At 36.8% G+C, this 27503-nt stretch overlaps 1 protein-coding gene across 3 annotated transcripts in view; it reads right to left on the bottom strand.

The window, feature by feature from the left end:
• Positions 1-27503, bottom strand: part of LOC101745011 (complexin) — a 271044-nt gene that overhangs the window by 33812 nt on the left and 209729 nt on the right. The window contains exon 1 of one of the 3 annotated variants that reach the window (XM_021352476.3): positions 14206-14459. The exons of the other annotated variants lie outside the window; for them this stretch is intronic. Coding sequence (XP_021208151.2) covers positions 14206-14218 — 13 coding nt within the window. The 5' untranslated portion in view covers positions 14219-14459. Of the gene's footprint in view, positions 1-14205; positions 14460-27503 lie in introns of those variants that run through there. 3 annotated transcript variants of the gene reach the window in all.

Here is a 27503-nt window from a genome sequence, read left to right as displayed (position 1 = left end):
TTTGCGTTTGCTGTCTATTATTAGTTGGATCAATATACAATTTACTACGCATTACATATCTGCTTTTGTAAAATTGTTTGAGGAGTTTCGTTTGTGAGGTTCTTGTCTCAATGTTTGATAATTTATGTGTAATATTAATAGTATCATTATTTGTTTATATTTATTTAAAATCTTATTAGTTACATAATATTTTTTAAAAAATATATTCAAAATACAATTTTTAAAAAACACTATATAAAAATAGATTGCCGCTGATGGCGGTGTCTACGACACAAGCCACCAGTGGTTAGGGCTCCAGAGTGAGAAACCTCCTCACAATGCGTGCAGTATCGAGGATAACTGCTTTCTGTATTAGGCCCTTAACCCAGCTGGATAACGAAAGTTTCTTGAGATGTTGATCGAAACTTTTCACCATCAAGCCGTGTACCGACACAACTATTGGAACAATGATGGTTGAATCAACATGCCACATGGCGGTAGTCTCGTGGGCCAGGTCTAAATATTTTATTAATTTGTCCTTTTTATTATTATTATTATTTTTTACTGATAATCATACCACGTTAACTGGTCCCGTGCTAAGTTCGTAAAGAACTTGTGTTACAGGTACCAGATAACAGAAATAAATGTAAGATTTATTATGAGGAAAATATAGATGTAATTAATACGGTGTGCCGCAATGTAATCTATCTTAGTCTTCATTATTGTCACTAAAGAAGGTATCCTGTTTATCAGAATGTATATTTGATAAACTATGATGCATCATGTTACCACACAGCTTTATTCCAACGCCTTGCCTTAAGCAGAACCCCATCTGTGACCCCCATCATATTAATGTGTTCCTTGAACACGTAAACAATTTTTGGAAAACTTTTAAAACAAATTTTACCTTTTCTAAGCCTCGTGTATTGATCCAGGGATATTTAATATTATTTTTTACTTTATTCCTGAAAAAAGAGAAGAGGAAAACAAAAAAATACGGATTTTTAAAATTATTTCACCTTCGTTTCGTAGATGTGCTACGAAGATGCTACGACGTAGCGAAGTTGTGGTAATACACCCGCGCAAACTTTGCTACGAATTTTTATGCAAGCTTATTAATATAATATCATCGAAGTGGATACTCTTCATAGTTGGCTTTGAAAAGAATAGGCTCTTTCTTAGTGTTGCCTCATCTATTATATATTTCAACGCAACTATATGTATGTACATACTTCATCTATACTATTATATAAATCTGCAGTGGCTTTTACGGATGATCCTTTATAACTACTGAACCATGCATCCGATTGACTTGCAACTTGGTATTCATGTAGAAAATACATGTACTTAATGGATAGACTAATATTTATATGAGTGTTAGACTCCCTACACCAATTGCGGGGGCGTTAATTATGAGAATCTTTGTGGGGGTGAGAAATAATAATGTTAATTTTAAATGCCCAGCGAAGCGCATGGGTACATCTAGTATTATTATAATTAAGATAATTGTGAACTTTTGTCAATATTACGATGATTAAGTTACAAATTAAATTACTAAATAGCTCTTTGCATAGTGTGTCCAGTGCAAATTTACCTGCCTATTTGATCAAGTCAGTGCTCATTATCATTTACAAGTGATTTGGACTACGCTTTTTACGGACAGTAATTGGGAACGGTTCTCTAATAAAATTTCTCGTTGATCCCATAATCTTGATGCGAATGGAATTGACTCGATAAATGCGTTGTTAATGTTATTGGGATAACTGATGCAAAAGTGGCCATGAGCACTGATTAGCACTATCCAGTGTTCGCACCATTGTAGTACATTTTAAATGCCCTATGTTTAGTGAAGAATGAGTTGCGATAAAGTGTCGTATGAGTTAAACAAACAAATATTTCTTCATTGAACGAACATACATATATATAAAAAAAAAGTTTTTTGTTACAATTATAATAGGTTGTTATCTCAATTTTGTTAAGTTTAAAGCTTTACTGGGACATTGAAATACCTTTTTTTTTAAATTGTGACAAAGTCTTGTATGTAACTATACTGAGACTTTGGAACTTATATCTCAAGGTGAGTGGCGGCATTTACGTTATAGATGTCTATGCTCCGGTAACCATTTAACCACCGGGTGAGCTGTGAGCTCGCCTACTCATCTAAGCAAGTTTTATAATCTATTCAGGATTCCAACGGTACGGTACATCCACTACGATTGGCTTAATTTGTAGTGGATACATTAGAATTTAAATTGAACTGGGCTCTAGAGATCTGGCACTGAGGAGGACGTGAGGACACAGAAACTTTGGCGGGTCAAATAAAACGACATCCTGATGATCCGATAAAATTCAGCAGAGACGAACTCAATGCTATTGACCAGTAAATAGTTGCAATTGGAAAGAGGCTTTTATGTAAAAGAATTCTATCATAATTTTTTAATTAATAGCATTTTTGTTTTACTAATTATTATTAGAGTCATTGATATAATTATTTTCATTGCAATAATTTTTTAGATTATATCAAGCTCATTTAATATGAGAATTTAATTAAACATAAAATCAACTTTAAAAAATTAAGTCATAATTAAGCCAATTTATATTATACCAAAAAAATACTTGACAGATTTCAAAGCTACCCAGGGCTATCACCATAAACTTTTGGAATAGCTCAAAACAAAATCCCCAACTTTACATAACATTAACAAAGCAGAACTTGAGAGCTAAGTATCGGAAAGTGTTCTCCTCGTTATGTTAATTGTGGCCAACTTAACTCCCAAGTAACTGTTAAGTTACAAGTAAAGTTTCAGTCAAAAGAGCTCCCCTTTCTGGAAGTTACTCTGGATTTAAGAGGTTCTTTTTAATTATTTTAGTAGAGTTTATGACAGTTCTCTCGCAGTGTCACCGTCTAAAAGCTGCCAAGAACAATCTTGTTCTCCGTCACAGTAGGCTTAGTCTAGTAGAGCTACTATTAATGCAGACCTCAAAGATTTTAGACTACAACTTTTGTCGTCAGTTAATCGAAATAGTTCTAGAATTATCTGTACTATGCTACTTAATACACGAGACAAGTCCGTTCTAACAACTAATCATAGGAAGTTCTAGATCAGACCGATCGATGCGACTCTTTATGAAACAACCAATTCTTTAAATCATTATCGATGGTTTGATTATATTTTTAAAATATATCAATTCTATCTACAACTTACCAGGGAATTGTGAACTATGTTAGGTGATGTGAAGGATTATTTTCGCTTGCAGATTTTCAAATTAAGCTGTTAAGAGCTGTCAACAGCCGGTCGGGATTTAAGCTCGAAGTTTCAAAAGCGCTAGTACTATAGCTTAACCACTGTACAGTCTTTCGAATTAGAAAAGACATTTCTTATTCGTGTGATAAGTTCACTCCCTAAAACCACTTAGGGAAGATCTATAAAGAATTTTGTTATGATAGAATTTTTTTATGATAGAATTTTTTATTTGAGTACTTACTTTAAGTAGGAGTTACTTTAAGTAAGTTATGAGGTTTCAACGAATTTTGAAAGTGTTTTTTAGTAAAGCGTACTTAATAAATATATACTTTAAAACTTATAGGAATATAATGGCGGCCATGCGCAAATCAGAACGCTTAACTAGAAACAATTAAATAAACTAGTGTTCGCGCGATGATCGAAGCACGTCTATAACCCAGTGGCTATGCATCTCAAGATTTAAAAACATTTAATGTGTCCCATTTTCTTTATTACCGTCACATTGACTTTATAAGCTTTTCACCCACAGATTCTCCTACGAGGGCTACATTTTAGATCGCAGGATCTGCTTTCAGCGGTAGAATTATTGGTAGTAGTAATTCTCAATTTCTTTTTAAACTAATAGTGCCTAAATGGCTTCAATGGCTTAGACATGAACTTGTAAGCACGAAGTCTGTATGTATGCTGTCTTCTACGTATATACCTTTGCAAAAATCATCATATAACATTTTCTTTTTACAATTTCCGAATTTAAGAAGGAAAGGAAACTATTGGAATATGGCAGTATTTCAGTAAAACTCTAATCAGATTTCCATACAGGAGACAATGAATTATATTAGCTCTTAAGTCACATCAGTCTACATTTGCACAGATAACACACAAATTTAAATAATCTGTACCAAAAAGTTTACTTCTATGATCTACATCATAAATTTATTTATTGAACAGAAACCCTATAAAGGCTATGATTGTTTTGCTTAAAATCTCTATCCACCTGAAAACTTGAATAAAATCCGTTCAATAGTTTCAGACCTATACGTAAAAAAACCAACAGGCAGACAAATAGCAATTAATTCTAAAATCCCTTTCTATTTTTTATTACTTTTCTACAATACACACAGACGCAACGAACTCTACTGTTATATTAAATCGATTAAAAGGTGAAGAAAAAAAAAGGTTAACTATTTTCACTGATAACACTAAAGTTTGTCAACAACTACTGAACAAAGAAAGAATTTCGTATTAAGAAGGCGAGAAAACGGTTTTGCTGTGTCTTTCCCTATTTGTATCTAGATTCTCCACGTTTATCACATGATGTAATTCTTTTATCCTTGAAGTTGTTCGTGAGTGTTTATTAGACATGTGTAAATTAGATTTTTAAAAGTCGTCGTGGCCTAAAGGATAAGACGTCCGGTGCATTCGTATCTAGCGATGCAACGGTGTTCGAATCCCGCAGGCGGGTATAAATTTTTCTAATGAAATACGTACTTAACAATTGCTCACGATTGACTTCCACGGTGAAGGAATAACATCGTGTAATAAAAATCAAACCCGCAAAATTATAATTAGTATAATTACTGGTGGTAACACCTCTTGTGAGTCTGCACGAGTAGGTACCACCACCCTGCCTATTTCTGCCGTGAAGCAGTAATACGTTTCGGCTTGGTGGTGGGTGGGGCAGCCGTTGTAACTACACTTGAGACCTTAGAACTTATATCTCAAGGTGGGTGGCGCATTTACGCTGTGGATGTCTAGGGGCTCCGGTACCCACTTAACACTAGGTGGGCTGTGAGCTCTTCCGCCCATCTAAGAAATATATAAAAAATGAAATTTAATATAAACTGTTACCTAGTATTGAGGCCCGGCATACTCAATACTAGGAAGGGCTACGGATACTTGATATAATAGCATTTTTACAACGATGATTTTAATCTATGAATGCTTGTATGTATGTATATGTAATATACATCTATATATTGAAAAATGTGTTCTTTTTTTTTTTTTTTTTTTTTTTTTATGATTGAAAGTTTACTGGTGGCCCGAAGGCCTTTCCAGTTTCACCAGGACAGGTGGGCGAGCAAGGGCTCAGCCAAGAGGGGTGGGATTTGCTAACAACTGCCCGAGCGCCTCCGAAGGAGACCTAACAACTCAAGAGCAATTGTTTCGCGAATGAATCTACTACCGGATCGGAATCGCGACCCGCTGAGAAGATCCGGCGAGAAACTCAGCGGGCTGATGCATGGGTTAGGTTGCACGTCGACCTCTTTGTCGAGTTCGACGAGTACGGTTACCGGGGTCCCTGCCCCTAGTATTAGAGCTGAAGGCATCTAATGCAAAGGTTATTGGATCTGATGGATCCGTAAGGACGTGTCTAGGGCGTCGACGGTGACTGGCTCCTGCATGATCAGGATTCGGGGAGTAGTCAGCGGCGGCAACGATAAGGCGATTATCATGACGCATAGCCTTATCGAAGTATCGTTCCGACGCTGACTTCATGTATTTCCGAATTGATTCGAGGCCCAGGTCGTCGTGTAGGTCAACGTTCCTCACGAACCACGGAGCCCCGACAGCTAACCTGCAAAAGCGGGATTGTAGGGATTGGAGGGTGTCTATGTGTGTGCGGGCCGCGTGAGCGAACACCACACTCGCGTAAGTCATGACGGGCCTTATGCAAGTTTTGTAAAGTGTCATCTTGTTCCGAAGGGACATTTTACTCCGCTTACAGATCATGGGGTAGAGTCTACCGAGAATAAACGCGGCACGGTCACGGACTGATTTTATATGTGGGCGGAATGTCATCGATGCATCCAGGGTAACGCCCAGGTACTTGACCTTCCTGGCCCAGGGTATGGATTGACTAAAGAGAGTAATCGGGGGTGTGAGATTCCTCCTCCTAATACGGGAGGAAATCCGTGTGGAGCTTCCCCTCTGAAATAGCACCGCAGTACTTTTCGCTGGGTTGATGTCTATGCGCCATTTTCGGAACCACTGTCCTAGGGCTAGGGCTGCGCTCTGAAGCTTTTTCGCGATTAGGGACTTGTTTCTACTGGAATAGTAAACAGTCGTGTCGTCGGAAAATGTGTTCTATAACGTAGAGCTCAAAGCCTATAGTTACAATACCAATCTGGTAGAATAATGGCTGCAATATACTGAACATACGACCGGCTAACGAAACGCGGGTGCACGCGATGTTAGCATACAAATTGTTATGTAACAGAGAGTTCTGTGGCTTGAGGCATAAGCGAGCGCGACATTATTTCTGGAAACGATAAATAGATGAGCGAAACGGTAAAATGTTTGACGTGGCGTAAAGGATAAGACGTCCGGTGCATTCGTGTTGACCGGTGCACCGGTGTTCGAATCTCAGGCGGGTACCAATTTTTCTAATGAAATACGTACTCAACAAATGTTCACGATTGACTTCCACGGTGAAGGAATAACATCGTGTAATAAAAATGACACCCGCAAAATTATAATTTGCATAATTACTGGTGGTCGGATCTCTTGTGAGTCCACGGTAGGTTCCACCACCCTGCCTATTTCTGCCGTGAAGCAGTAATGCGTTTCGGTTTCAAGGGTGGGGTAGCCGTTGTAACTATACTCGAGACCTTAAAATTTATATCTCAAGGTAGGTGGCGCATTTACGTTGTAGATGTCTATGGGCTCCAGTAACCACTTAACACCAGGTGGGCTGTGAGCTCGTCCACCCGTCGATGATATATACATAACAAGCGTACTGCGAAAAATGCATTTTTTTTATATGTATATGTACTCTGTATTATAATTATATAACACTGTACTGTATTATATATATGGTACATTTAATATCATACTATATTATATGTACGCCCTGTAGTAGTACATTCACACAGAAATAGTACTTCAGGGAAAATTCACGCTCAGTCCGTAGACAACTGACTTGATCTCGTAATAGGCTTTATGTGCACAATATTTTGTATGCTGAAGAAATTCTGAATATACTCATAATAAGCAAAACCAAAAAAGTTAAGTATCATTTTCTCGCGTGTTTATAAACAATTTCCTTTACTTTTCTTTCATTTTTACTGTGTACAAGAGAAACGACTTCCTCACAGTTTACTTATATATGTATACATATATATTTGAAACTAAATATAAAAATAAATAAATAAATTTATTCTTTATTAAAAATATCATTTTTTTTATTGCCCCATGTAGGCAGACGAGCATACGGCCCACCTGATGGTAAGTGTTCACCGTCGCTCATGGACGTCAGCAATACCAGGGACAGAGCCAAGCCGCTACCTGCCATATAAGATGGTTATTATATAACTGCCATCTACAGGAGCAATGAGAAACTAATAACAAGCCATCTAGTAGCTGACGCCCGTAACTACAATGTATATATGGGAATCGACCTAGCTCGCTTTCCCCCCTCTCTCAAAGGTTCGCGAGACGCAAGGTCTATTTTCTCACTCTCGCTTCTCCTAAATGGTATCTTTTCTCTCTAGCCGTAACGAATCTGTCCCGAGTTAAATTTTACTCTCAACGCGCCTAAAGAAGTTTCATTTCAAAAATCTCTACACATTTTTTTGTTTTTAAATCTTAATTAAAATATTGAATACGAGCTATGAATCGTTACCGCTATCGGCGAAAATATTTTAATTAAAAAAAAGTCATTTCAATATCATAATACATATTTTGAACCTTCAGAACTAAGCCTTATTTACACCTATAATCATGACCTTTTATAACTTAATCCTGACGTCAATGAAAATTAAAATTGTATAAATTTATTTCTGATTTAAGCCGACAATGCTTCCCCCCTAAGAATACGGTTGTCGGTGGAAGTCACTAATAAATTTACAACTGCCCCACTCTCGTAACTTAGAAGCTATTTTTAACGGCACGCGAACAATTCGTGACCCAAATATTGATTTTTGTTCAGAACAAAGCGTGCCTGCCTAGGGCTTACGTTCACTTGTTTTACCAAACGACGGGTAACTACAAACGGTAACATATTTTTAATATTGTGGGCAGAAAAAAAATTGTATTATACTTAAGCTCTTACATGACATCTTGTGCAAAGGTTGAGCTTAAGATGTTAATGACCTTTCCAGAAAACTATAATAAAATTTCTGTTTAAAAAAAAAGAAGGCATATATGATAAGTGACATCTTGAGTAGATTACTAACTATGTACTTGCTCCAAACAGAAACTTACTTTTGTCCGTTTACACAAAATTCCTGACGAGCTTATGGTCTGCGGGTTCGTTGTATTTTAAGCTTTCTTTTATTTCCTACATGTTTCTGCTCGGTTTAATACACTATGTGGAAGATTCAGTTGCTTGGCAGTAATGGCCCTACTCACACTATAACGAAGATGGTTGATTATTAATTGATGCTATTATTAGTGATTGTAAACTAGTGGAAGTAATTCGAAGAAGCCCGAGTCAAATGTGTCCTGTCTGGGTGGCGCCACCTCTTGCCACATGAGCTCGGAACCTCACTTCTGTTATATGACAATATGGGAATTTAACTGTTTTATTTTACGTTCCCTCGGTCAATAAATAAAATGAAATATTAAAAAAAGCCAAAAAAATGTTGATCCTAGCTGATATTAATTTTCTTCTCTCAAGATTTGCGACATTTTTTTTCGGCCAATCCAATTTGTCTGTTCACTGTACTAATAATGTATTTTAAACAAATCATAAATACAGAAATTTGCTTCTGTACATTTGGAGATAAGTTCTTTTCAGAAGAAGAAACATAATAATACATAGCTAAATCGTTCTGCAAAATAATCAATAAAGCTTTCTTGGACATTGATTTATGCCAATACCACTTAGCATTATCAATATAACAGCCCCCTTCTGCAAACTGGAAGTCTACACTGCTTTGCAGCAGGATGATGGTATCTACTGGAGCGGGTCCATAATAAATCTTACCACAAGAGAATAAGTGTAAACCACGACTCTACCGGAGTGGACCAGGACTAAGACCAGAGTCAGAGACATTTATTTAAAAATATTTAAATTAAGGCCGTTCTGAATGCATGATTAAATGTAGATAACAAGCTCTGCGATAGCACATAAAAATGCAAATGAAATAGAGCATAAAGTATATGCAGATACACTTTAATTACCGCTTTACGACTGCATTTCATGATTGCATTTTGCGTTTTATTTAATGGAACTAAGATTTGAATTGGTTTGCAGTAAAATCGGATTAAATACTTCACACTGCTTTGATTGTATTCGGGTCGAGAGAATATGTCTCTGTCGTTAGCCGTCCGTCTCTACAATGATAAATTTAAATATTAATAAGAGTTTCTTGGTTCACCATTTATACAGTAGCGGAGTAACTAAACACATTTCTTTTCATCTAATAAAGCAGTACGCTACAGATGACATTAAAAGTGAAATTGGACGACTGAATTAAAAAAACAGAAAATCTTAAATTTATTTTAGTTAATTCAAAATTTTTAAATATTATCAATTAGAAACTGGAATCCCAATTAAAATAATCCATATTAATTGTACAAATTTGTAAAAACAAAACAGTCGGGTACATTTTTTAACTCTACCAGTTGATTATCTGTGTATATTATAGTATATAATAGGATATAATAATATGGTAGTAGCTTTTTATAAATTTCATGATATCAATTTAAAAAAACATTTTTTTAATATACCCTCATTAAGAATCGACTTCTTTTAAAATTAACAAAAATGATTACGATTTTCATTTAAATACAATAAGAGATTTCACATATAATTTAAACATCAGACGGCATCGTCATCAATAAAATTGAATTCGATTGTTAAGCTCATTTAGTTTCAGCAGTTTCAATTCAAAATTTCAAGTATGCTTGAAATTTTCTATTTTACTACTATCGATGTTTTGCGAAATAGTCTAAGCTGTGATAAAAATATAGTTTAAGGCGGCAGACCATAAACTATTCGAAATGTTGAAAATAATGTCATTACAATAAAAAACGTGAGAGTAAATCGTAAAAATAATTTAAATTATGTCTCTGACTCGCGAAAATCTAAGAAAATTCTAAATGTTAAATTAACTAAACATTAACGCTACCCCAGTAGAACATTCCATAATTAAATCATATGATACTCTTAATAAAGATACCTGACAAAAAAATATTATTTTATCATTTTGGGATATACATCGTTGAACGAGTTTACAGCCTACCTGATGTTAAGCGGTTACCAAAAGCGGTAGACATAACAACGTGATTGGCACCATCCACTTTGGGTCTTATGGTTGAATTCCCGATATTGCATAATGAGTGTTCCACAATTCAAATCGGAAACCATAGTGCTTCGCGGCAGAAAAGGCATGGTGGTGGTATATTTTTCTACCTAAGCTGAGCTTACGGGGCTCAAACCTGACGACGTGCCTACACGAACCCTAGCAGGAGCCGTGCTTCGCAGAATCTACCACAGAATCGGAAACGCGACCCACTGAGAAGATCCGGTGAGAAGTTCAGTGGGCTGTGTCTGAGAGTTAATTTACTCGACGAGCCCTTCGTCGCAAGCGACGGGTTCGACGAGAACGATGACCGGTGCTTGGGGTACCTAAAAGCACCGTTAGTGGATCGGGAGGATCCGAAATGACGTGCATATTCGCAGTACGCTGGTAATACTCTGAAGATACTGCTGCTTTGGTGCTCGCATCATTGCTTTACGTCATCTCTGGGAAGACATAGGGCTTAACCACTCCAGAATTCAGATCAACGTGATACTGTCTGATGTTTTCTCTACCTTTAAAAAAAAATTTGTAAAATAAAGGCTATAAAAAAAATTGGTAATATGGAACTGCCAGTGATTATGGTCCAATTTTGACCAGTTTGCCAGCACTAGCTGGAACAATATAGATGCTGTTGGTGGAAATTCCAGAGATGAAAACAAATTTTTGAACAGCACGTAATGTCACTCGAATGAATACAGAGTGTCACGCGGAGCACGCCCGCCGGCTCTTTTAAGTTCACGTTGCGAATTTAAAAAAGTACTTAGTAAAAACAAGCTGAATGTCATGTATAGTACGCAAGTAATAAGTGCGCTAGTAATCGACTGAATTGCGAACATTGAAGTTGCAAAAAATACATACAACTATAACTATAACATACATCTAAAGGCCATCTGGTGTAGTGGTAAGTGACATGGTCACTACACAAGGGGGTCGCGGGTTCGAATCCCGCCAAGGGGAGATATTTGTACAATAAATATAAATGTCTTTTCCAGGGTTATGGATGTCTATTAAATATATGTATGTGTATAATAAAAATCTTAAATTTATATCCGTTATCTGGTACCTGTAACACAAGTTCTTTACGAACTTATCACGGGACCAGTTAACGTGGCGTGATTGTTAGTAAATATTTATTTATTTATTTATATTTATTATTTACAACATAGAGATTAAGCTCAGTTTTTCATATACTTTTCAACTGTGACTATTTCTGGAATTAGTATTCATGAACAAGCCTAGAAACAAACATATTGTTATGTTACTGATATATTTTTACTGGTGGTAGGACCTCTTGTGAGTCCGCGCGGGTGGGTACCACCGCCTCGCCTATTTCTGTCGTGAAGCAGTAATGCTTTTCGGTTTGATGGGCGGGGCAGCCGTTGTAACTATACTTGAGACCTTAGAACTTATATGTCAAGATGTGTGGCGCATTTACGTTGTAGATGTCTATGGGCTCCAGTAACCACTTAACACCAGGTGGGCTGATGTCTCGTCCACCCATCTAAGCAATAAAAAAAATATATATATATATATACAAATATCTACTAACTTAGTTCCTTTACATTATAACTACTCAATCTAATGTTCCATTTCTAATTTTTTTCCGACCTCGAAAATCCCATCTTTATTCACCTAACAATAAAAAACTCAATGTCTCTTCAGAGAACTTCTCGTTGAAATAATTCACATCTATAGATTTTTATGGCGTCAAAAGCTCTATTTAACAGTGTGTGCTTTGGTCGAGTGAACAAGACAAAGCTTTTAGCCGGACTTCGTTGAGGATTAAATGAGTATATGTACATACATACTATGTGTGTGTTTGTCCTTTTTCTCGGAAAATCTATGGGAGCTTACAGTTGGATGTGTTGCGAAGAAAACCGTGTGAGAGCTTTAAAAGCTTCGCATTTTGTGAAACGTTCTGTGTTGGAATGTGAGGTTTTAGCGATACGCTTTTTGTGTTATTTTTAATGGATTAAATTTTTGTTTTGCTCGTATATATGAGACTTGGAACAGGGCTAGGTGGACCGATGACACCCGGTTTGATAATGGGTCAGGTAGCCTCATAGCCCGAGGTGAGCCATGACTTCATTCAGAATTCTACTGCAGAATAGTAATAGAAAAATGGGCTCTACTGGTGGTAGGACCTCTTGTGAGTCTGCGCGGGTAGGTACCACCACCCTGCCTATTTCAGCCGTGAAGCAATAATGCGTTTTGGCTTCAAAGGTGGGGCAGCCGTTGTAACGATACTTGATACCTTAGAACTTATATCTCAATGTGGGTGGCGCATTTATGGGCTCCAGTAACCACTTAACATCAGGTGGGCTGTGAGCTCGTCCAGCCATCTAAGCAATAAAAAATAAACTAATATCTATTAAATTCATTATAATTCATACCATAAATAATACTGAGGGGTTTTTAAAGGTGAACATTTGAAAGATACCTTACTGTGTGCGTTTATGAACCTCAATAGTTAAGTTTCTTAATTTTAAAACTACCTATGAAAAGTCTTACTAAGCCCAGATAAAAGTGAAATGTAGTCAAACAATTTGACTTCCTGAGTTTTCAGACTGATAGTCTGACATTTTAAATTCCAAAATACTCCCGTTTCCTTTATAACTACTTGCCTGTTAAAATAAAGAGGACTGTAGCGCAAATCCAGGCGAGCTTGATTCGCTACCGAGAATTTTATTCGTGTAATTAATTTGCATTCTGCAAAATTTTTTCATCGTCATAGTTTGACTAAACAAAAGAGAATTATCTGCGGCAGTGATCTGGTGCTCGGAGGCTGGCCCGCTTGGCCCGCTGCCAGCTCAGTTGACCTTGAGGAAGTCGGTCAAACGCTCAGCAACACCCCTGGGCTTTACCGCATACTAATCTTACGTTTTAACTCTATAGTTTTTTTACTAATATGTGAAATGACCAAGGAATTGTTGGAGCAATTAACCAGTGGCGTTTAAGTTGTATTAAATTTATTTCCAAGGGTTCAACCATCATCTAACGTGTATTGATGTCATGCATGTAACAAAGGAACTTACTCCAACCGAGACCCGAACTCGGATCTCATGGTATATTTGCTTAACATTTATTCAGTTAATTATACCTTTAGTGAAATAGTTTCATATAAAATTAATTGCAGCTGTTATTTTGATTTTGGTAAATTAAACTCGGAATACCATTTTACATTGGATATGAAAAACGAAACACCAAATTGTTTTAAAATGAGAGTAGGCGCTGTAGTCCTTGAAAAGCTATTTTCTATTTTATTAACAATCCTGTTTAATATACTCGACGGTATTTTTGCTGATTAAGAAACTAAGTAATCGCCATCACAACGATACGTCTGAGACTGTACAGTCTTTCATTGTAAGGTTTTTTTCAATTTCATTTCCATGAAGTCTGCTATTTATCTTTCATATGCAGTTTTCACAATAAATCCCAACTCCAGCGAAAAATAAACGATGAACTAATAAATAAATTTCCTGAAATTAGTAATATTTGACGCTGGCTTAGATCTGCTCTAGCGTTGCAAGTGTGCACGGAGGCAATAAGCTTTTACCATCGCATAGGACTAAATTCGTCTGTATTACATAATAAAAAGTGAGAGGATGAACTTTGAAAGTCGCAATGGGAAAAACTTTGTTTGCATAAATCTTCAAGTCAGTTCAAGTAAAATTATGAGAAATCTGTAAAAGAAGGACTTAGGCGATAGGAGGCAATACTTAGGAATGACTTACCTATGAAGTTCATGTTGCCGCTTCTATCACTTCCTACAAATATATACCCTAAGCTCTACTAAATGACTTTTCCATAACAAAAACTCTGTATATAAAATATATTTATTTATCTTTACTTTAATTGAGCACCGAAAATTACATTAGAAATAGATGATACGTATAGAGAAGGAGAAAAATATAGATATCGTAATAGGAATGTACTATGACATTGTTGTAAGGGAAAACATCCGCACGCCTCGGAGGCTGACGGCCGAGTGCTGTAATACTGCAGGACTAGCCCTATATATAGTTTAGACTGTAACAGCTATCTCGCTCGCACCACAGCCTCGTTTCGCTCCTTTCGTTCCTTCACTACTTAAGAGTCCGCAGTCGAGAAATCGTACGTCTATTGTCGCCAATAATGGAGGGTGGCAAAAATTGATTCCAGTCAAATAGTACTTTTAATAATGATCGTAATTATCTTTATTGGAGCTTTTTTGAAGGATTCTGGGGAAGCTTTTAGCAAAGTTCCCTCGGGAGCTTCGGGTATAGCTGCGGATTTGATGGAAATCTTTTATTCCGTGATACAAAGGCGAATGTCTCAACGGTACATCATCAGCTAAGTTTTCCATGATGTCAAAAAACTTCAAAGCGAATGATATTTACAGCAATAATATCAATTGAATGGCCAATACGGGAGGCTGCGATAAATAAAAAAGAAAGCACGAATAATAGGAACCGTATTTCATGCCCCCTTAACGCACACACGCGCGTCGGTACAAGCTTGTTGCGCATGTGTGCTGTGAGAACAAAGGCACCGCTAGTACAGGGGCGTGGCTATGTCGATGTGTGCGATTTAAATCTTTTATAGGTCGGTGCATTAAGTAATTTAGTATTATTTCTTGCATTTGACGCGGGTTCCTAACAAATATACGTTCTGTAATGTTTTCAGTCGTTGATTTCGTTATTTATTGGTTGACTCTACATCGCAGGACCGGGACAGCTGGTTGGCGTTTGCCAAAATCGAACATAAAAACTTTCAATTGTAAAATTTAAGTGAAACTTTCAAAGTTCCATATACAAAGTTAATAGTTTTTCCAGTTGAAAAACCTAGCATTAGAATAAACTCTCCTTTTTGATGTTGCTTGAGAGTTTCGACATGTGCTTATTCAAACTAGGTTTGAGGTGAGTACTGAGCGGTTTGGATGTGAATTATTGCTAGCGGAGAACGATGGTAAGGTGTAACTTATCGTGAGATAACGTATGCTTATCTGCCTTCACAAACAATAAAAAGAGTGTAAATTTTTCGTATTAAATATACATAAATACATACAAATTATTGTTTTTTGTATTCAATATACATAAATACATACAAATTATTGTATATTAGAATATTAGGTTCATTTGTTTCCTCTCAGCTCCCAAGCTTTTTCTGTATCTAATTAAGTTATTCAAAAGCTCCGCTAGAATTTTTTTGTTTGGGATTTAATATTTTAAAATGTTGACTTCCAATGAATTGTACCAAGGTTTTAAGAGTTTACAAAGGTCTCTTATATAACACGAGGTCATAGTTCTCAAGCACTTGAATGCAAAATGCTTACTTTATGGATTACAGCTGGCTGGCGCGATGCTATTATGCTTATTAGTTTGAAAGACTCTTGCATCTTTAAGACTTCTATTTGAAGTCTGAAGAATAAAGACAATTTATTTGAAAGTTTCTTTTCTTTTTAAGTTTATAGTTGTAAAATGTAGTGCCAAGGTTAATGCCATAACACAAAATTGCGTCTTGCATCTGTTACCATCCCTATCTTTGGTATCGACAGAGAAATTCTGATATTATTATATTTTGTGTCTTAAGCTATCATTTAAAAGGTTTAACTCTCCCAAAGCAACCGTTATCAAAATATCGTTACACGCGAACGTAAGTTTGTGAAATAATCATTAAGCTGTAATAATAAATGCGCTAACATTGGAATGCTGTGGAGCTGTATACGTAGTTGGTGGCTCTTCGTTTTAATATATTATTCAAATGAGCTGCAACGAACACGATCGGAGTAAGATATGCGTAAATTGAACGCCTCCATGAATAATGATGCGATGGTGTCATGTAGAGCCATTAGTCTCGAACTAGACTAGACTGTATTTCGGCCTTTTCGCTACTTCACAAAATACAATACTATTCTCTTGTCGCCTACAAGAGTCTTCTTCTATATCGTTCCCTAACTACTGAGGATCGCGATCCATAGTGCGTTTCCACAGTTTTTTTTTTGCCACGTACCATCCGGCTATGGAATGAGCTCCCTTCCACGGTGTTTCCCGAGCGCTATGACATGTTCTTCTTCAAACGAGGCTTATGGAGAGTATTAAGCGGTAGGCAGCGGCTTGGCTCTGCCCCTGGCATTGCTGAAGTCCATGGGCGACGGTAACCACTCACCATCAGGTGGGCCGTATGCTCGTCTGCCTACAAGGGCAATAAAAAAAATTAAAAAAACCTGCGACGTACTTAGAGAAGCTCATAATTACGGGTCGCATAGAAGAAAAGCGCGCCGTGGGCAGAACACCAGCCAGATGGTCAGATCTAGCAAAAGAAGCACTTGATGGTAGTTTGTACCATGCAGTCCATGCCATCCATGATCGAGCACAAGAGTCTAGAAGTTCATAAATGGTATTTTATTTTCTGACATGACAACACTATTTAAATTTTCTTAATTGACATCGTAGTCCATTATAAATTATCTGTGTGGCTTAATAGGTAAAAGGATGGGCTGGTAACAACCTAATTGTGAGCTCTGATGATTAGTACCAATTTTAATTATTCAATTATAATACGTAATATATTCTTTTTTTTATTAAAGCTGTACAATGAAAGTAATTCGCGTAGTGAAGAAATATGACTTTTTTAATAGAATATTATTATTTATCGTCCCTATTATGTATGTTAAGGTGAGACCAAACACCATTGTCGTGTCTATTGATGCTACGGAGCAAGTATATGGTTTACTTCAGTATTTAAGCAATAACAGTAGTTGGTGCTACGATGTCTCAAAATTGACGGAATACATGATTTTACGGTAAAATATCAAGTCAGAGCGTTGAAAGAAAAATCAATCCAAATTCCTTTATCTTACTGTGAAAAATGATTGCTCAAAATTAAAACTTTTAACTCCCCCGTTCGTTCGGCAATTCAAGTGAAATCGACCGAAAATCGAATCTTTGAAATAGGGTCTCTCATATTTGAGGCGTCAAATCGTTTGCAAGGTAGAGGCAGAAAGTGGCTCGCAAGAATACGCTTTCCATGAAGTTCCCCCTCCCAATAAGTAGTCGACATATAAGTACGAATTACCGTAAAAATAAAAGTGGAAACCTTTTACTCGAGTTATACGATGTCTTTTGGAGCGACATCTACAGAAATATTTTTCTCTTTTTCTAACTTATAAGAATTGTTATTGCTGTTCCATTTTATCTTGGCCAGTGATTTCCGTTACTTGCAGAAGCGTGACTGTATTAGTGATTGTTAAAATTTTATTCGTGTGGATTTGTTGAATTTTTATTATTGCATTACCGAATAAATTTTGCCTCGATTTAGTAATGAATGTTAAATTTTGCGAAAAAGATTGCATAGTTGTACTGCTATTATTCAATTATTAGGTTAGTTACACTTATGTCGTAACTAATTTCGAGAATTTATTAACCTGCCGGCGGATTCGAGTCGTTTTTAAGATTCCTAAAGCATGAAATTTTAAATCAGGATAAAATTAAATAGTTTCGAGATATCGTATAAATGTGTTTTAAAATAAATAATAATTAGTCAGAGGGTGATCAGTCAGATAGATAGTGTCATATCAGGCCTTTTGACCTCAAATTATTTTAAACTCTGGTGGTAGAGTGGGTGTGTTGTTAACTGAGTATGGATCATGTACCATAGGCTGGTTAGCCTTTTTTTTTTTTTTTCGGTCTGGGGCCGAACCTCCTACGAGGTCCCCGCGCATATGTGAGACTCAACGATCTGCAGGTGTTGAGAGCAGATCGCGGGCCCAAGGATTTTAGGGTCCACCCACTAAACGACTCCCCTGCACTCTTTCACCCGACGTCCGATCCTCTCCGAGGTCAGAACCTGGATGAGGTAGGGGGGAAGGCTGGTTAGCCTACTTCTGCCACAGTACAATCACGTGTTGTTAATAATTGAAAAAAGAGATAGCTGTTATGTCATACAATAGATACTTTAATCTCATATCTCACAGTCTGTGGCGGCAGTCGTTATGATATGGACTCAGGTGACGATAGACTGCTTAGAGCAAAAAAGCATATTTCAGTATCAGCTAGTTGATTGTAAAGTGTAATTTTATCGTATTGTGAGTAAAATACAAGAAAGTCAATTTTTTTCAATAATTTCCGTGAATAATGAATTAGTTACAAGGAATTATTTTTTATCCCGTTTATAACGTTAACATTACTGGCTGATCGTGAGCACTCATGAGCCAATTTTGCATATTTTCTTTTGAAAAGTATAAGAAAAAGCTAAACGTTATAGTCTTTTTTAATTTCCTTGGTTTTAAAAAAAGTAGCAATAAGTAAACATAGGTCAAATGGGATAAAAAAGGCTGGATCAAAGAAGGAGCTGCTTTTTCTCAATCCAAGGGCCACTAAGCTATGTGTCGTAAAATGAATGTCATTTGTTGTACTTATAAAAATATTGCATACAAAAAATCCACACTGAATTACATAGAATGCTCTATTGCCGTTTGAAAATTTACTTGTAACAATAATTTTAAAATTATAATTATATTTAAACAATTTGAAATGAAAATGAAATCCTTAATAGCTACAGGATAAAGTTTCCATTGCAAAGCATTAAGGTGGACATAAGAATGTAAAATTGTAGGTTGAAACGTTTCGTAGCGAGGGCTCTACGCCGTAGCAGGTGCTACGAGATACAACGAAAGCGTTATTACATTTTTAATTTCTTTGATGTCGGTTGTTATTTTTAAATTGTATGTCATTTTAAGTTGAATGGGAGCTTAACATATTTTACTTAAAAATTTGCATTGTATTAAACGTTTCTATAAAAAATAACTATTATATAATACATCGAGGAAGAATTTAAATTTTTTATTTTTATTTTTTTTTATTGCTTAGATGTGTGGACGAGCTCACAGACCACCTGGTGTTAAGTGGTTACTGGAGCCCATAGACATCTACAACGTAAATGCGCCACACACCTTGAGATATAGTTCTAAGGTCTCAGTATAGTCACAACGGCTGCCCCACCCTTCAAACCGAAACGCATTACTGCTTCACGGCAGAAATAGGCGGGGCGGTGGTACCTACCCGTGCGGACTCACAAGAGGTCCTACCACCAGTTGTTCGCAATTCGTCACTAATAAGAGAAGATATTGAAGATTATATCAACGCGATTCAAGTTCAACAAGATTTTTTCTATTTGACATAGCAATTTTTTTCTAAGATACTAACCAATGTGCATATTTTTTTGCAATTTAGGCTATTACCTAACTTGGATTTGTAAAGTTCTCATGGCTGTACTAAGTTGTGATATAAAATTTACTAACAGGACTAGAATAGGGACCAAATCGACTAAAGTGCCTAATACGATATGTCTGTCTTCAAATGAGGTGCAAACAAAGTATTTTAAAATAAGTAAACAGTGCCACTTTTTTGGCCTGGTTGGTAAGCCAAGTAATGCTGAAGATTTGGTCTTTATATTGTGATAGAGACGAGCAGGTGTGCTTACAGGCCACGCGCTTTTAAGCATTTATCAGAGTCACGGTAACGAAAAAGCGCTACTCACCCCGGAACTATTGAAGCCTTAATTGCATTAGCATAACGGCTGTCCTATACTCCCGTGCGTGATTACTTTACAGAAATTGCCAATGTAATTTTCTCTTAGACTTTCTGGAGTACTCTTAAAGTAGTGTTATAAAGAAAAGACAAAGAATGAGAGAAAGTACTGTAAAGTGTGTCCGTATAAATAAACCTCCGCTGTATACTCGCAGTTGGAGGGAATCGTGTTGCGATAAACCGACCGCCACTCGCCGCTGATTTCATTTACAATTCATTTGATATACTTAGTCGAGGGCGTTTGATGGACGCCGCAGGGTTGTGCAACATGGACAAAATGATATTTTTAATTAAATTTTTTTTATGTGGCCCACCTGGTGTTATGGTCATAGAACCTTAGACATGACTACTTGAATGCTTTGACCTATCTTGAGCGATGTCGTGGAAGTCACAATTGTGTTATATTAAGGTTTCCTAATAAAATTGGAACGCATAGGACATTTTCGAATGGAATCATTCTGCACTCGATCAGTAATCATTTCTGAGATTAATACTTTTTTTTATTGCTTAGATGGTTGGACGAGCTCACAGCCCACCTGGTTTTAAGTAGTTACTGGAGCCCATAGACATCTACAACGTAAATGTGCCATCCACCTTGAGGTATAAGTTCTGAGATCTCAATATAGTAGTGACATCGGCTGCCCCACCCTTCAAGCCGAAACGCATTACTGCTTCACGGCAGAAATAGGCAGGACGGTGGTACCTACCCGCGCGGAATCACAAGACGAGGTCCTACCACCAGTAAAATTTCAAAAGTAATTATTGAGAGGTAAGTTTCACAGCTTGCTACTATTGCCAATAATATATAAAACAGTAGAAGCGTTTCAACCCTAGAGCCGTGTATAAGGTTACGTGTAGAGTGGTGCTCGTGTACCAGACGCTTTGGCTCGCCGCGAGCGTGCACCGAGGACCCGATTAGCGTATGTTTGCCTTTATAATTAGAGAAAGAGGAATGACCAATATATTTTCAGTGATTCCTTTTCACGGTAACGCGGAGTTTTATCGGCTTCAGCATCATTGGTCAATAAACATACTTAAAGGTTACTTTCATTGAATGCACTATGCTATATCGTGCATAGATATCATGTGACATTACAGATATACTTCAGAAATGGAATTCTAGAGCTTGTAGATAGTAATGAGTCTCAAAACACGAATTCTCAGGCCGAGTTTTAAGATATATAGCTTAATTTTATCTTTAAAATGGTGTTTATTGAATCTCTTCGAGAGCTCAACTTTTTTTTGTTGTAGCAAACTGAAGAAAACAAATTTTATTCGAAAAAAGCTTTCTAATAAATCAAGGCTTTGATTTACATCGGATTGGGCCGGGTCATCGGTAGACGGATATCCGGGTGTCCATTTCTCTCACTGATGGATGTAAGCTTGACTCTACCTAGTAGAATACTTAAGCTTCCTAAATATATTACCCGGTTTTACTATGCAAGTTTCTTTGTGAGAATAAAGAAAAAGTCTATAGTATAAATGTGTTGAAATATTTCCTCATTGAATGGAAATATTTTTCTCTGAGCAAGTGTTGTTGCGTGTGAACTTGCTATAACTACATTTTCACTGGTAGGGGGTATTTAGTAGCTTTCGTAAAGGGTGCAAAGATGTGGAGGTGCTTTTTTCAAGCAGAAACTATAATAATACTCGTAGAATATCACAATATCAACAATTAAAAACTATGCTAGTTGTTGGCATGTCCCTCTCATCAGATGCGGTCGTTGACCTTATGCCATGAGATTTTATTAAATTACGTCCCGTACAGTGCCATCTACATATGTAAGTAAAATGCGGGATTATTAGCAAACTCCTAATTGTTTTGTGAACATATATTTACTGTTGGTAGAACGTCTTATAAGTCCGCATGGATAGGTACCACCGCCCTGCCTATTTCTGCTGTGAAGCAGTATTGCGTTTCGGCCTAAAGGGTGTGGCAGCCGTTATACTGTAAAAACTGAGACACTTAGAACTCGTATCTCAAGACGGATGGTGGTATTTACATTGTAGATTTCTGTGGGCTCCGGTAACCATTTAACACCAGGTGAGCTCGTTTCCCCACCGAAGTAATAAAAAAAAAGCAGCCTGCCTTTTCTGCCGCCATTCAGTTATAAATAAGCCGTAGAATTAAAATGGAAGCTTTTTCTTCGCAAACATGCCAATTTTTTTTTTTTTCATTTATACCCTGACTTTTTTTTTAACGTACGATATAAACTTTATCTTTCGACACATAGTTACCTATATAATATTACCGTTTTTATACTATATTAGAATAGTACTAATATATAATTATACGTAGTGCATTTCTGTTCACAATACAAACTTATTTGTTCGTTTTACAGTTTTATTGAGCGTTACGACGTAAAGTGATAAGGTTGAGATTAAAAAAACTATTCAGCATTAAACAAAGGGTGAAATCAAGAGATACTCGAGTCATCCTACCACAATAACTAGGACAATACACGGATCGTTAACTCGAAGCAACGGTATTATTGTAAGTAATGATAATTGTTGTCGAGCTTGGGGGAAGCAAGTTAACATGCAATACACAGCCTTCGAATGATTAGTATATAATGTACTTTACCGGAACGTGATCATAGTTACACGCGATACACTCAACTAACTGTTTTCTTTTATCTTTTTTCTATCTCTAAACTTTATCTATGATGACAGTGTCTTATAGAGGATGTTTCCAGATGGATGGGTACAAAAAATCTCTTCATGCTGCAAAGCAATCATTCGGTCCAATTTCAAGAGTACGATAGACATTTTATCAATATACTGAAGGGAGCGTAGCTAGAAAAATATTCTTGTAGTCTAAACATACTTTATTCCTTTGTATCTAGAGCTACAGAAGTATAACACTTGTGATATAATACAAAAAAATAAGTAAAGTATGGTAATTCCTCTGAATCAATTAATATTTGGAGGATGGATTAGTTCATAATAATGGATGATATGCACATGTGATGAGACGAAATGAAAATGAGGTTGGTAAGACAGTGTTACGAATGTAGAAGGATATAGAAGAAGAAGTAGATCTAAGAAGAAATGGATGGATTGCGTGAAAGACGATATGTGTAAGAGGGGAGTGAGCGAAGAAATGGTATATGATAGAGGAGAATGGAAGGAGAAAACATGTTCCGCTCAACCCAGGTGACTGGGAGAAGGGCAGGATAATGAATCACTACGAGGCATTTTATGTTCTCATTGAAGGTATAATGTTATTTTTAATCAAAAAAAAGCGTACGTAGACCCTAATTTCACCAACAGACATACTCATCAGATGCACACATCTCTTTACCCGCTGATATAACGAAGTCAATTATATCAGCTGTCTCATTATCTGCGGTAAGTGGTGGTCGAGTGGTGCTCTGAGTCAACACGAGATTGTGTAAATTAATTGAAGCCAGGATTGGCGTTTATTGTTTAATGGGATAGACTTTTGTACGAGGTACCGCCGAGCGTGCGAGTGCTCTGTTTGGAAGGGTGTGATTTTTATCATGACTAGACAAGATCAATTTCTTTTAATCAAACTTATCAATTTGGAACGCCTTGTGGTGACCGGTAAAATAGAGGGAAAAAGGCCTAGGGGTAGAGGTCCCAAACGATGGTCGGACCAAATAGCGGAGGAACTGGGAATACCTATCAGCGACGCACTCCACCGGGCTGCAGGGCGGGATCGATGGAGACAGTTGGTTGATGAAATCGGACGGAGTCACGATCCTCAGCAGTGAGGAACCGATCGAAGAGAGAGAGACAAGATCAGGACTCGCCTGGTTTTTTTTAATTTAATTTCTTAGATGGGTGGTCGAGCTCACAGCCCACCTGGCTTTAAGTGGTTACTGGAGCCCATAGACATCTACAACGTAAATGCGCTACCCACCTTGAGATATAAGTTCTAAGGTCTCAAGTATAGTTACAACGGCTGCTCCACCCTTCAAACCGAAACGCATTACTGCTCCCGGCAGAAACAGGCAGGGCGGTGGTACTTATCCGCGCGGACTCACAAGAGGTCCTACCACCAGTATTAAGTGGTGATCGAAGTTCATGGAGATCATCACGCGAATTAAAATTGAATTTGAATTGAAGATAAATTGTGACACAAACAGTCTTCGGCGCTTACAAGTGCGCGTGTCATAAATCAATAATTATGTTATTTTACTAGTGACGTCATGACTAAGGCCGATGACGTCATTCACGTTGTGATATCTATAGACCGCAGTAAGAACACGGAGTGACTTCTGGATCCGTCCTGAATCTTGAGAGATGAAAAATAAAATGTACTTGAGTATATTCTGCGCATTTAATAATAAGAATGAATTTTATGGTCTGCCCCTGACAATATCCGCCACACCATTATTGGGAGCCGCCGGCTATTCCCTTAATACTGCAAAACTTCGAAGCGTTCGCTGTTTCGGTTTAAAATTTTTAACTTTTAAGCACCAAAACTTTCGAAAGTTGTCTTTTTTAGGAACTTTAACGAGTGTAGGGTGGAAAATCATTTGATGCAGTGTCGTTTTGTATCGGATAGATTGTATTTTAGCTTTGATTTCTTCGCAAAATGTATGTAGGTTAGATAATGTCTGAAGAGATAAACAGTAAAAACTATAATACTATAAGTTCTTGTTCAAAGTATTATAATTGTTAATTCTAAATTCTGGATACTTGAATTCAGTTAATACGCAAACTAAACATTCCTTCGTCTTGCTGATCGTGTGGTCATCTTGCTGAACTTTAGGACTTTAAGCTCTCCATAGTCGCATCACTCAATACAAGTCCACGAGTTTTTGGTTCATAAATTAATTACGCTTAGATTATTGGTACATATGCACTCTATACTTTTGTGATATAATCTCGCATTTTTCAAGATGTTTAAATTTTCGTTGTCACGAATACGGTCTCCCGTCCGGGTGTAGCTGGAATAGCCTTTTAAGGTACCAGCGAATAGGTAGTGATAAAAGTACAATTTTTGTGCGTTATCGGATGACTAAAGTATTAATGAAAGAAATTCGTGCCGATCGGCAATTCGTTTACCAAAAGTAACTATTTCGCGATGGCAAAACCACAAGGTCCCATATAACTCTTGTAGTCGTCGTGGCCTAAGTAAGGGATAAGACGTCCGGTGCATTCGTGTTGAGCGATGCACCGGCGTTCGAATCTCAGGCGGGTACCATTTTTTTCTAATGAAATACGTACTCAACAAATGCTCACGATTGACTTCCACGGTGAAGGAATAACATCGTGTAATAAAAACCAAACCCGCAAAATTATAATTTGCGTAATTACTGGTGGTCGTAGGACCTCTTGTGAGTCCACGTGGATAGCTACCACGACCCTGCCTATTTTCTGCCGTGAAGCAGTAATGAATTTCGGTTCGAAGGGTTGGGTAGCCGTTGTAACTATACTTGAGACCTTAGAACTTATAACCTAAGGTGGGTGGTGCATTTACGTTGTAGATGTCTATGGGCTCCAGTAACTATTTAACACCAGGTGGGCTGTGACCTCGTCCACTCAACTAAACAATAAAAAAGCGGTCCGCTGACGTGAGATATAGTGTTCGTGTTATATCACGTAGTATTTACGTATTTATTAAAATATTTCAAAATCGAACAGACTAATCTATTTTGGTTAATTTAAAAACGCTAATCATCCGTGAGCACACACACATTCGTGAAATCAGCAAGTCACATTCTGAGCCTGTTCTTATCAACGAACGTTTGACCCGAACAATTCCTTAGGGTTGATCTTATACATATTAATTTTACGAGTGAGGATGCTGCGTACTCATAAATATTAATCCGGGACTCGAACCGAAGGGTTCTGTATATCATTTGTGTGTATTGGATTCTTGTTAAGTTCATTTTGGTAATGATCTGTCATTGTAGTGCTGCTGTGATCGTGTTGATGCATCACGCTCGATATAAAAATAGTTGAAGTTTGTCATTCATTTGGTGAATGAAGTAAAAAGATGTGTGGTGTCGTGGGACACCGGAGAGGAACGAAGTTGCATATAAAAAATAAAAAAAGAATTACGAGAAAAAAATCGCGCGGTGAAATATGGCTGTGCGGAAAACAAGGCCTTATTCCACGGACTTTTTCTTACGGTTTTACTATCACATTTTTTTCAGTTCGGTCGCGCAGCAAAATCCCTATCTCCTTCAAGCCTGCCGTAAGGAACTTCGTTCCAAAAATCAGTTTATTAACAAAATGTTTAAATATATTATAATATTTTACAAAACAAGATCTCTGTATAGCAAATATAATCTCTGCTTACTTACACACAGCTAATGTGTCAGCGTAATATCTTGCTACGTTATACTTAAATTAGGTTATTGTTTTTTAGCCGGAATATGTGAATGTTGACAATAAATTTTCATCGAACTGTAATTAAATAAATAAATATTTACCAACAATCACGCCACGTTAACTGGTCCCGTGCTAAGTTGTAAAGAACTTGTGTTACAGGTACCAGATAACGGAAATAAATATAAGATTTTTATTATACACATACATATTATATTTAATATACATCCATATCCCTGGGAAAAGACATTTTATATTTATCATACAAATATCTTCCCTTGGCGGGATTCGAACCCGCGACCCCCTTGTGTAGTGACCATGTCACTTACCACTACACCAGACGGCCGGCAGTTGAAGTCACAGTGGATTATCGGCTAGCTTATCCCTAATTAAGTACCTTCTTAATTGCTTCGCCGCACTCAATAGCCCGAGCTTAGTATCAACATGTATGATCTGACAAGATTGGCCACCTTTGTTTTGCTTACAAAAGTAGAACCCGCCTACTTCTTACGCGATGGTTAACGATAGTCGCCGTGACGTCACCGATACCAAGAGCACAGACAGCCTACAGCTAATGACTCTTTTCAAGTCTAGTTTATGAGTAGATATACGATAGTTGGATATATTGGATAGATATTAGTACCGGGAGACGAATTATATGAAATAAAAGTTATTTCTTTAAATGAAGTGACATATCGTCTTTTCGCAATAAAATTGTACAATTTCCTAAAATATTCGAAATCGAGTTAATATGCGGAATCATTTGGGATCACCAGTATTTTTCTCATAAATATTGTCAAAAGAGCGTAGTTCAGTTTTAGTTTTTAGTTTACCAATGTTTTGACTACTAATAATAAAATTAATACATAATTTTATCTTATTTTTAAAAAACAGAAAATGTAACTGGTACAAAATAAATAAAAAATGTTGCAAATATGATTAATATTAAAAATATCACGTATGTTAAACCTTTAAAACGCTCTCCTGTAAAATTAATAACTTTTGAGATTATCTATATATTAATACGTGAAGCAAAAACTTTGTATCCCTTTTTATGAAAATTGCGCGGACGTAGGAGTATGAAATTTTTCACACTTATACAGAATATAGAGAAGAAGTGCACAATGCTAATATATTTTTTAAATAATGCATAAAAG

Source organism: Bombyx mori, chromosome 26 (assembly GCF_030269925.1).
Source record: "Bombyx mori chromosome 26, ASM3026992v2".
Classification (NCBI taxonomy): Eukaryota; Metazoa; Arthropoda; class Insecta; order Lepidoptera; family Bombycidae; genus Bombyx; species Bombyx mori.
Note: the sequence above shows the minus strand (reverse complement) of the source record. Positions and strands in the feature narration are given on the sequence as shown.